The sequence below is a fragment of the Bos grunniens genome, chromosome 29 (genome assembly GCF_055505025.1).
Source record: "Bos grunniens cultivar Pamir isolate PY7600 chromosome 29, Bosgru_T2T1.0, whole genome shotgun sequence".
Taxonomy (NCBI): domain Eukaryota; kingdom Metazoa; phylum Chordata; class Mammalia; order Artiodactyla; family Bovidae; genus Bos; species Bos grunniens.
Genome location: NC_141193.1, coordinates 2,758,256 through 2,769,882, shown reverse-complemented (window position 1 = coordinate 2,769,882; position 11,627 = coordinate 2,758,256). Strand labels below are relative to the sequence as shown.

At 62.1% G+C, this 11,627-nt stretch overlaps 1 protein-coding gene across 1 annotated transcript; it reads left to right on the top strand.

The window, feature by feature from the left end:
* The first annotated feature begins 7,989 nt into the window (after positions 1 to 7,989).
* MRGPRG (MAS related GPR family member G) lies at positions 7,990 to 11,151 on the top strand. The gene is made up of 2 exons (XM_086382940.1): positions 7,990 to 8,964; positions 11,053 to 11,151. Exons 1-2 carry the CDS (start codon positions 7,996 to 7,998, stop codon positions 11,149 to 11,151), a joined length of 1,068 nt encoding a protein of 355 aa, XP_086239066.1. The 5' UTR covers positions 7,990 to 7,995.
* The last annotated feature ends 476 nt before the right edge of the window (positions 11,152 to 11,627 follow it).

The window sequence follows — 11,627 nt, the reverse complement described above, 5'->3', positions numbered from 1 at the left end:
ACATAAAGAAAGCTGAGCGCCAAAGAACTGATGCTTCTGAACTGGCGTGCTGGAGAAGACTCTTGAGAGTCCCTTGGACTGCAAGGAGATCCAACCAATCCATCCTAAAGGAAATTAGCCCTTAATATTCATTGGAAGGACTGATGCTGAAGCTGAAACTACAATACTTTAGCCACCTGATGCAAAGAACTGACTCACTGGAAAAGACCCTGATGCTGGAAAAGATTGAGGGCAGGAGGAGAAAGGGACAACAGAGACTGAGATGGTTGGATGGCATCACCGACTCAATGGACATGAGTTTGAGCAAGCTCTGGGAGTTGGTGATGGACAGGGAGGCCTGGCATGCTGCAGTCCATAGGGTCGCAGAGTCTGACATGACTGAGCAACTGAACTGAACTGAAGGAGCATTTTCTCCAAATTCTACACATGAATATAACTCTGACCCCTAGCCCCTAAGCCTCAGGGATGGAAGGACATTGATCTCCGCCATGATTGACCCTATCCCTCCCTAGTCGGGGTGAGGGTCCAGACTCTTGCCCAGAACCATGGTGTCCTGATCTCAGAGGCGCCCTCCCCCTGGTCATCACCCCACGAGGACTGTGCTGGAGCCTGTATCCTGGCCGGCAGGGTGCCTTCACCCCAGCCTCCCAAGTGTCCCAGGCAGTTTGGGTCCAGGGATCCTGTGAGGTGGGAGCCCCCGAGGCTAGGGCCACTGCTCCAGGAGCACTGTGTAGCCCCCGCTTGGGGCTTTCCCACCTCTCGGGGCCGACGGGCATGGCATGGCACAGCCCTCAGGGTGGCAGAGCTCCTCGCCCCGCCTCCAGAACGTGACTGTCAACCTCAATCCACTTGGGGAAACGAGGCTCAGAAGAGGAAGTGGCCTCAAGTACCACCTTCAGCCTCCAGATACAAACCTCCCCCGGAGGCAGGGGAGAACCCAGGAGAAAAGCAGGAACCGGCCGTCCCCTCCCGTGGACGGCCCCCCAGGAAATCCACTTTCAGCAGAGTCACCAATGTGTTTGGCTGTGTCGAGTCTTTGTTGCGACACCCGCGCTCTTCATCACTTCTCGTGGGACCTTTCGTTGCAGCCCACGGACTCTAGTTGCCGTGCGTGAGCTCAGCGGTTGGGGCGTGTGGGCCTGGTTGTCCCACGGCACACAGGGTCTTAGTTCCCGGACCAGGGATCGAACCTGCGTCTCTGCATTGCAAGGCAGAGTCCTAACCACCAGACCACCAGAGAAGTCGCCTTGGGGATCCTTTTAATAATGTGGGAAAGTCCTCCCACCTTACGGATGGGACCCCACACTGAGGCTGAGTCGCTGCTGGGCCCCCACCAGGGAGGCAGAGCCAAAAGTGACCTCAAGAGGCCCCAGCACCCCCTGCCGTGTCTGGGGCAGACACAGCTCAGCGGCTTTCAGACTCTCCCTCCCTCCTGGAGGGCCCACCCCCAGCACCCCAGGGTTTGGGGGGTTCTCAATTCCTCCTTATTGGGCTCCATGAAGCAGGGGCTCCTTCCGCAAGGAGCCCCAGAACTGCAGCATTCTCTGGGGTCTCTCTGGACCCCTGGTCGTGGGTGTGGAAGCAGGTCACACAGCAGACGTGTGGCCCAATGGCCTGAGTGGCTGCGAGGCATTCTCTCTGCCGGGATCTCACTGCTTAGCCCCTGTCTTGTAATCTGTGGGACCCCAGGACTCTGGACCCAGACTGCTAGAGCCTGGACCCTGGAACCTGCAGGCTCCCCCAGGCAAGTACACCTTAATATCTCATCGCCCCACCCTGCCCACACCTCTCTGACCTCAGGAAAAGCCTGAACTCAGCCCGTGTCCTGAGTCAGGCTGGGAGGGGAGACAGCCCCAGGTCCCAGGAGGCCGGGGTCCCAGGGCCAAAGGCAGTGACCACCGATCTCCCACCCCAGGACCCCAGAACTGTTCTGGCCAGGACAGAGTTCCCAGGAACAGGTATGTCACTGCTTGAGCAGGCAGAGAGACATTCCTGGGAAGGGTTTGGACACTGACCTTCCTCAGGGACCGGAGGGGAGGCTGCTCAGGGCACGAGGCAGCCTGTGAACCAGGAACTGAAGGAGGTAACCCGGCACCCCCCACCCCATCCCCAGCCTGCATGAAGGTTCTAAGTCATCATTTGTTTTTATTGTGTGGGGCCACACTCACTGCTCAGGTATTTAATTATCTCAGCAGTTGGAGAACAACAAAAATAGTCAACCTAAAATATGAAATCCTGCTGAGTTTTATCTTTTTTATGAATTGCACAATTCTTCCAGAACCCCTGGACCCTTTGGTGTCTGAAAAACACCCCACCCCGACCCCCGCTGCCCTGTCTGGGATGTGGGGTGGGGGCTCAGCTGGAGCCGCCGCTCTTAGCTCTGTGGACGACAAGGCTTCTGCAGAGTGGTCCTGGGCTTGGTGATTTTGTGAACTGGTGCTTTGAGAGAAAAGGCCTAATTCTTTAAAACCCTTTTGGCAGTCACCGGAGTCATAATAAAGATAAGAAAAGCCAATGAATGCCAAGTCTGTACTATGCTGGTCACGGGGTCGAACATGTAACATGCGTGACATCATGTAAACGTCCGGAAGGGACACCCCTTCGGGACAGAGAGCTGAGTGCTGGCCGAGGGGGTCTGGTTTCCCAAGGAGGGGGCCGAGCTCCCAATCCAGAGTCCTCTGCCCCCTTTCCCAGGGCAGGAGGAGTTAAGCAGCCCCTTAGAAGCCCCTTGATCAAATGGCCTAAGAGGTAAAGAATCCGCCTGCAATGCAGGAGACCGGGGTTCGATCCCTGGGTCAGGAAGATCCCCTGGAGGAGGGCATGGCAACCCACTCCAGTATCCTTGCCTGGAGAATCCCATGGACAGAGGAGCCTGGCGGGCTACCGTCCATGGGATCGGAAAGAGTCGGACACGGCTGAGCAACTAAGTACATTCACACAGGAGCCCCTTGGCATGCGAGACCCCAGGTCGGAACGAGTCGGCTTCAGGGTGCAGACGGCCTGCTCGCTCCATCCCGCGGTTCTCAGCTCCCACCCGCCCCAACCGCATCTTCTGTTCTCTGGGTTTCCCACACTGCCTCCTGACCCCACAGGGGCTGCGCCTCCCTCAGTGAGCAGCTTCATAGACAGCAAACCGCTGCCCACAGCTTCGCGAGTGAAACCGACCAGCCACAGCCCACACCCGCCACACACCATCAGCTGCAGAGGGGGCAGGTCCAGACAGCCAGGGACAGACCCTGTGCCCCAGAGCCCCCAGGGGTGATTCAAACCAGCCAATCCTGAGCCCACTCACCCTGACTCACCCTTTCCTTCCCACGGAAACCACAGCAAAGCCTCTGGCCCACACAGTCCTCTCCCTCTGCCGCCTGGCCTGATCACGCTTCCCCAGGTGGGGGTCCCTGGTGGCCCCCCGTCCCCTGAAGAACTTGAATAGCACTCTAACCTCTTGCTGTTGCTATTCAATTGCTAAGTCACCTCTGACTCTTTGAGACCCCACGAACGGCAGCACGCCAGGCTTCCCTGTCCTTCACCGTCTCCCGGAGCTTGCTCAAACTCATGTCCATTGAGTCGGTGATGCCATCCAACCATCTCATCCTCTGTTGTCCCCTTCTCCTCCTGCCCTCCATCTTTCCCAGCATCAGACAGCCTGGACACAGGCCACCGGCTGTGAACAGGCTCAGGAGACACAAGTCCAAACAGGCACACTGGTGTTTGGGCGACGGCACAAGCCGCTGGCCTCCAGCGTCCAGGAATAGCCTGCAGCTCTGAGAACTGCTGTGTGCTTCGGGGAGAGCGGGGGAGGGGCTGGCTCGAATCCCTTCCCACCCGCTGAGGTCTGCTGCTCTCAGCGCCGGGCCTCGGTTTCCCCATCTGCAAGCAGGGCCGGCGGCATCTCAGAGACACTTGTGTCATAAACGAGCTGCTCCGTGGAGAGCAGACAGCGTGTGACGCGCGTCGCAGGAGTGGCCGGGGCCAAGGCCCCCAGTCGGGGCAGCTAATGACGACAGATGTCTTCTCTCACTGTCCGCAGGGCAGAGTCTGAAGTCTAGGTGGCCCAGGGCTCCAGGGCGGGGCCTTCCTGCCCTTCCAGCCTCCGGGGGCTCCAGGCGCCCCTGGGCTTGTGGCTGCAGCTCTCCAGCCTCTGCCTCCGTGGGCACGTGGCCCTTCCTCCATGTGTCTTTCCTGTCCTGTCTCTTATAAGGACACCTACTGCGTTCAGGGTCCACCTGGGTGATCCGGAATGACCTCATCTCAAAGCCCTCCCTTCTTCCCAGTGAGGTTCCAGGGACCGACAGGTCGTGTCTCCGGGGGCCCCGTCAGGCCCAGGACACGCCCCGCACAGGTGTGTGCTGCCGTTGCCGCCAACACGCCGAGAGCGGACGCGCCTCCCGAGGCTGCGCTGAGAGCTTGGTGTGCACCAGGCCCCCCAGCTGCCTCGGGCAGAGACCACGGGGGCGGCAGTGGGACATGGGGCCAGCGCTGCAGAGAAGAGGCGGGGGACAGGAGGACAGGGAGGGCTGGGGTGAGGCCTCGGGTACCAAGGACGTGGCAGGCTGGGGTGAGGCCTCCGGTACCAAGGTTGGGACGGCTCATGGGAGAAGGCGACCTGAGCAAAGGGGAGGGGCAGCGGAGAGCATCCTGAGACCTGGGGGCACACTGGGAGGGGCGGGGCCGGGCCCTGCTTCCTGGGTCTCCCCACGCAGTGATTCACACCTTACAGCCACAAGCAGAAACTTTCGCAGGGGCTGGGGACCGAGCCCCTGCCAGGGGTCACAGGCCGGAACCCTCGCTCCACAGGCCGCGCCTCTGCTACAGAAACGAGTTCAGAGCCAAACCTGTGAACTGGAAATATTAGGACATGAACTGGGAGACCAGGATCCACACTGTATAAAACAGGTAACTAGCGAGAACCTATTGTCCAGCACAGGGAGCCCTACTCACTGCTCTGTGGTGATCTGAATGGGAAGACGTACAAAATAAGGGGACAGGACTTCCCTGGGGCTCCAGGGGCTAAGAATCCGCCTGCCAGTGCAGAGGGTAGGGGTTTGATCCGCGGTCGGGGAAGATCCCACGTGCTACAGAGCAGCTGAGCCGTGCGCCGCAGCTCCTGAAGCCTCAGGTCCTGAAGCCTCGGCTCCTGAAGCCGCAGCTCCTGAAGCCGCAGCTCCTGAAATTCGTGCTGTAGCAGCTCCGCAACCAGAGAGTAGCCCCTCTCGCTGAGACTGGGAGAATGCTCTCGCAGCAGCAAAGACCCAGAGCAGCCAAAAGTAAAAAAATAAATACAATTGTTTTTTTTTAAGAGAGGGGATGTGCATAGAAACATGTGGCTGATTCGCCTTGCTGTGCAACAGAGACTACCACAGCACCGTGAAGCGACAAAGAGAACATGTCGGCCACTCAGTCACGTTTGATTCTGCGACCCCGTGGACGGTAGCTCCTCTGTCCACGGCATTCCCCAGGCAGGAATACTAGAGTGGGTAGCCGTTTCCTTCTCCAGGGGATCTTCCCAATCCAGGGACTGAACCTGGGTCTCCCGCACTGCAGGCAGATCCTTTACTGTCTGAGCCACCATAAAGCAACTATACCCCATTAAAAAATTATTTTTTAAAAGAAGAAAAAAAAATGCTGACAAACAGCATCTCTACACATGACTTCTGACTTGCGCTCTGAGTCCCCAGGGCCGCAGAACAGCCCACGGAAAAGGCGAGTCTTTGGCAGGACCAGCTCAGGACACGAAGCTTGGACAAGTGTTTTAACCCCTAAGGGTCAGTGAGCAGCTGGGACCCGCGGGTGTGAGGCTGGCAAGTGGACAGTCGGGATGGGTCCTCAAGAAAGGGGCCAACATCTGCAGGCCCGACCGCCCAGAGCAGGACTGCCCAGGGCCCACCGTGGGGTCCAGCCCTAGGCCGGGCACGAGCTGTCGGGGAATGGTCAGGCCACAGAGAGGGACGCTGAGGCCTGGGGGGTTAGGTCCTTCCGCCCAGGCCACACGGCCAGGCTCCTGCCTCACTGCCGGTCTCCCACACACCAGGGGACCGAGGAGCCAGCTCGGCCTGAGGAGCACCCCCCCAGATGTGAGGTCCAGCCCCCACTGGACCAGGGGCCCCAGGAGGCCACTTCCTGCCGTCCACGCACCTCATATGCTGAGGAGGAAGGGCAGGGCTGGCCCACACGAGTACATCGCTGTCTGAGCTCATCCTGTGGACGGGAGGGAGGGGCCCTCTCACTTCCAAGAAACTGGCCGGGAGCCTGGGTCCAGCCAGTTGGGCCCCGGGGACACAGGAGGATTTAGGGCCTGGGAGGAGCCCCAGGCGACGGTGAGCAGCTGAGAAGCGCCCAGTCAGCTGGTAAGAAGCCTTGGGGCCCCTGCACCCAGCCCACCTACTCTCCCCTGCCGGCTCTGGACTCCCCTGAGGACTTTCGGGCCTGGGAGCTGGGGTGAGGATGGGGAAGCAGACGGCGGACGCGTCATTTACAAGCCAGGACCCTGTGCCCTCATTTGTATGTACCGGGCAGGTGTACCCGTTCTGAGAGCCGGCAGGACAGCTGTCCAGGTAGCCCCTCCACTCCTCACCGCCTGCCGGGGCCAGAGCCCCCCCTCCCAGCGCTGGCCCTCACCCTCCACCTGGCTCAGCCCCTGGGGTCCCTCGGGGAGACCAAGGCCCCGAGAGGGGCTCAGCACAGTCCCCCCCACGACCCCAGAGTCCAGCCCGGCTCTCTGCGTCCCCTGACACCACCAAGCATGCCCGTTCCCCGCTCATGGAGATCCTGCGGAGGGTAAAGCCAAGAGACCCCGACCCACTCCGCTAAGCCCCGCTCCCGGTTGCAAGGAGAGCCACACAGAAGGAGCAGGCGAGGACCCCGGGCTGGGAGGCTGGGAGGGTCCCAGGGGGCTGCGGAAGTTTCCAGGGTCCTAAAGGAGGCAGACCTGGGTAACAGGGGCGGTGAGGATGGTCCAGGCAGAGGCACAGCCTGGCCGGGGGGCACCTAGGGGAGACCCCGAGGTTGGGAGGCAGGCTGTCCACCCCCCCCCCGTGTCTCTGGGTGTCTCTGTCTCTCTCTTCGTGTCTCTTTCACTCTCTGGGTGTGTGTCTGTCTCTCCCCGCATGGCTCCCTGACTCCTCACCCTAGGCTGACAGCCGCTGCGAGGCTGAGATCAAAGGCCAGCGTGGACTCTGCGGGGAGGGGGCAGAGGGAAGGGCACCTCTGAGACCCCGCCATCGGGGTCTACCTCCCCTGTTCCAGGATGGAGTCTCTCCCCTGGGACGGGAATAGGACTCGCCCCCTTGCTGCCCCTAAGGGGCTGGAAGCAGATGCTTGCACTGGTTTCTCCTGAGGACCCGGGGCATCACCACATCCCCAAGGTTGCTGAGGCTTCGGAGCTGCACGTGGCCAACCCGCCTGCAGCGGGAGGAGCCGGCTGAACTCCTGCCCGGTCCGGAGAGTCAGGGAGGCTGGGGGTGCCCTCAGCCTTCTTTCATCCTCCCAGCCTCCCACCGCCCCCACAGTACAGCTCCCACCCCCGGCCCCGCTGCCCACCCTCCATGGCCAGCACAGGACTGAGTGTGCTCATGGCGACCGCTGGTCTGCGCCTGGCTGACCCTCTGGGGCTGGGGTTCAGCAGGAGCGTAGTCCAGCCTCTCCCCACATGGAGTCCCTGAGTCGTGTCCACATGGGCGCCCCCTTTGCCTCGAGTCCTGTCCAGTCGATGCCGACCTCTGCAGCGACATTGGTACGCGGCTGTTTGTGCGTTTAGTCTAACCATCCAGCCGGGGGCAGGACCACCCACCTGGTCGGAATTCTCTTCTCCCCGGATCAGGCGTGTCTTACGGAATCCTCCTTTTACCAAGAGGTCGGGGGGCCTGCAGGGCTGGGCGCTGGCCTGGAAGGGGCCGTCCGGCGGCCTCGGGATGCGCCTGCGTGCCGACAACTCAACATCTGGCACTTCCCTCCAGGGTCCTGCCCGCCGGCCACCCAGCCAGCCAGCCAGCCAGCATGCTCGGGATCTGGGGGACCTTCAGCAGCGTGGTTTTCTACCTCACCCTGGCCGTGGGCCTCGGGGGACTGCTGGGGAACGCGCTGGTGCTCTGGCACCTCAGCTTCCACATCAAGAAGGGCCCCTTCGCCGTCTACGTGCTCCACCTGGCCGCCGCGGACTTCCTGTTCCTGGGCTGCCAGCTCGCCTTTTCGGCCGTGCAGGCGGCCCTGGGCTCCGAGCACAGCCTCTACTTTGCGGTCACCTTCATGGCCTTCTCCGTGGGCCTCTGGCTGCTGGCGGCCTTCAGCGCTGAATGCTGCCTCTCCGACCTCTTCCCTGCCTGCTACCAGGGCTGCCGCCCCAGACACACGTCGGGCGTCGTCTGCGGCCTCAGCTGGGCCCTGGCCCCGCCGGCTGTGCTGCTGACCGCCGATGCCTGCGGCCTGCTGCGTGAGAGCATGAGCCTGCTGGCCTGCCTGCGCTACCACGCGGCCAGCGTCGCCGGGCTGCTGGCCCTGGCCTGCGCGGCCTTCGCAGCTGGCCTGGTCCTCCTCGTCTGGGGGGCCTGCTGCTCCCAGCGCCAGCGCCCGCGGTTCTACGGCGCCGTGCTGGGCTCCGGGCTCCTGCTGCTCGTCTGCGGCCTCCCCTACCTCCTCTGCTGGACACTGCGCCCGTACCTCCCGAGCTTCCTGCTGTCCACCTTCTTCCCGCTGGCCACCCTCCTGGCCCGTGTCCACTGCAGCGGCAGGCCCCTCATCTACTTCATGGTGGGCCGGCAGCCGGGCCGGCGGGAGCCTCTGCGGGTGGTCCTCCAGCGCTCCCTGGGGGAGGGCGCCCAGCTGGGGGCCGGCGGGGTCTCCCTGCCCCTGGGCCGCGTGTGGGGGCCGCCCTGGCTGCCCCCCACCCCCCATCCTTTGCCAGACCCTCCAGGACTCCATGTCATTGCCCAGCTCACTCAGTTTGGGGACCCAACGGCTGGGTGCCAGGTGAGAGCCGTGGTCTTGACTCCCCGCCCCAGGCCTGCAGGGGACAAGGGCAGCCCGAGGACCAGGCCAGAGACATAGCAAGGAGGCGGGGAGCCCCCAGACTGGGGTGAGGAGGGGCACCCCAGCTCCCGCCTCCTTCCCACCTTGCCACCAGCTGAGGCAGGAGTGAAGAGGACACGGCCCCCCCAAGGCCTACATGGGGAGCTGGGCAGAGGGGAGCCGGGACACTGGCTGAGTGAGGGATTGTCCTCACTGAGGCCCAGCCCCCCAGGGGACCCCTCCCAGAACCTTCCCTGCAGTCTCCCCACTGGCCACCAGATGGCGCGGCTTCCCCACCAAGTGCGCACAAAGCCCGTGGGCAAAGCGGGGGTCACTGCAGAGCCAGGTGCCCCCTCAGCCCTCCCCTGCCCCTCCCAGCCCCGGGGGTCCTCGACACCTGCTGCCTGGAGGGTGCCCTTGCCCCCCACCCCCATCTTCAGCTTCCCCTCCTCCAGGGAATCCTCTGCTCCATCACTCCCCGCCCGTCCCTGCCCACCGGCCGCAGACCATGCCCCTTCCCCTGCCAGCACCCCACCCTAGGGCTTCCCTGGTGAAGAAGGGGAGGGAGGGAGGGAGACTGATGGTGGACGGACCGGTCCATGAGTGGATGGACGGATGGTGATGTGGAAGAGGGAATGGGAGGGAGGAGGAAGACAGCTGACGCCACTCCTTGCAGCTTCCAAAGTGGAGATCCTTGTATGTGTTTCTGATGATATTTTAAAATGATACTTCATGGTCATTGTCAAGACTTTCAAGTCCTACAGAAAACATTGAAAAGCTAAGTCACCAAACCTTTTGGACTTAGAGGGAGGCACATGAGGCATAGAACCCTCCAGCCGTGTTCATTTTTGTGATGGAGACCCACAGAAATTTCAAATTTTACCAAAGATGAAGACGTTCTATACTTGCTACATGAAACCTGTTACAACAATGCCTGTTACAACACCAGGAGAATTGTTTTTTAAAAGTTGTCCCTTTTCCACTAGAAAAGGCATGTGCTGCTCATCCTTGGGACTTTGGAGAACGCTAAGGAAAGGAAAGAAGACTTACCTGGACCCCTTCCCGGCCCAGAGACACTTCTGCAGGTTGTCCATCCTTCCTGGGGTGGACAGGACTGTGGCCACCCCAGGTCCTCCCACCTGGTCTCCCCAGACAGTGCCCTGAGGACTGGATGATTCCAGCCAAGGGAGGCCATGGCTCTGACAGCCTAGCAGGCTCAGGAAGGAGGGTCAGCGACCTCAGCCTTGGCTTTGGGGGTAAGATGGGGAGAGGCCGTCCATTCTTGGGACCACTTCACGCTGGACCCAAGGAGGGGTGTGGCCTCCTTCCTAGAGTCCCTGGAAATGCGATGGGGGGGGGGCAGCCTCAGAGATGCGCCAACACCAGCCTCCACCTCTCCCAGCCCCGGGAAATAGCTGCGGGGCCCCCTGAGGGGCCGTCCATCTGCGTGCCGCCGGCAGAGACAGATAGGCAGCCGGGCAGCTGGCAGTGTCTGGGGTGCGTGATGAGCAGCCCCGTCTGGACAGATGGGCAGAGCCGGACCTCTGTCCCAGAACACGCTGCTGGGGAACGGATGCCAGCCTGGGCCCTGTAGAGCCAGCGCGTCCCCAGTCCCGGAGACGTGACGCCACCGAGAGGGGCCTGCAAAGGCAGGACTGGGCTCCTGGCCCTCTGGCGTCTCTCCAGCCGGGTGACCTCCGGCGAGTCTCCTGACTGCGGGAGCCTCGTCTGCAGAAGGAAAAGCAGAGTAGCATCTCCGACCTGGACTCCGAGGAAGGAGGCAGGAGGCCAGGCTGGTGGAGGGCGGACCGTGACCTTCCTTCCTGACCTTCACGGTCAGCCGCGTTGCCTCTGCCATTTCCAACTCCGTCTCTGGGCAGAGCTCCGTGTGTCCCCAGCCCTCCCTGACCTTAGCACAGAAACCTCGCTGACGGCTGGCACCCCGCCCAGCCCCCGGGGCCTGTCCTCCTGTCTCTCTGTCCTGTGACACTGGGAGCTTCCTGGCAGCGGGCGCCCTGCTCTCAGCTCTCCTGGTGCCTGTCCGCCCAGCTGAGCATCTGGGGGGACTCCTCCCCCCTCATGCTGGGCTACCTGTGCTCGTGCTTGAGCCTCAGTGTCCGCGTGTCTCATCGGAAGGCGAGCTCCTAGGGGGCGGGGTGGGGGCCGTCTCCCTGGGCTGAGACCTGGATGGCTGGGAGGAGCAGCCTGACAGGCATTCGTGGGGTGGGCGGACTGGTAGATGGGTCAGCGGGTGATGGCACAAACGTGGGATCCAGTGAGTCAAGGATGTGGCTGAAATGCAGCGCCACTCAGCGGGATCAGCTCAGGCTAGTTCTGGGAACTTCTGGGTCAGCCGAGGCCTGACCACCGACCTGACACCTGAGCAGGAGATGGGAGACGCGAGGGACCCAGGTGCTCAGGGCCGCCCCAGCCCATCACCAGCTTGCCACTCAACTCTCCGCTTTCAGCCAGCAAACACCAGCGGAGGCAACTCAGGGCCAGAGGTGGGGTGGGAGCTCGGGGGAGGGTCATGGCAAGGTGTGGCCGCTTCCGCAAGAGCTCAGCGTCTGGAGAAGTGATAGACACGTCCGCTCCATCCAAGGACGGCATGTGAAGAGGCTGAG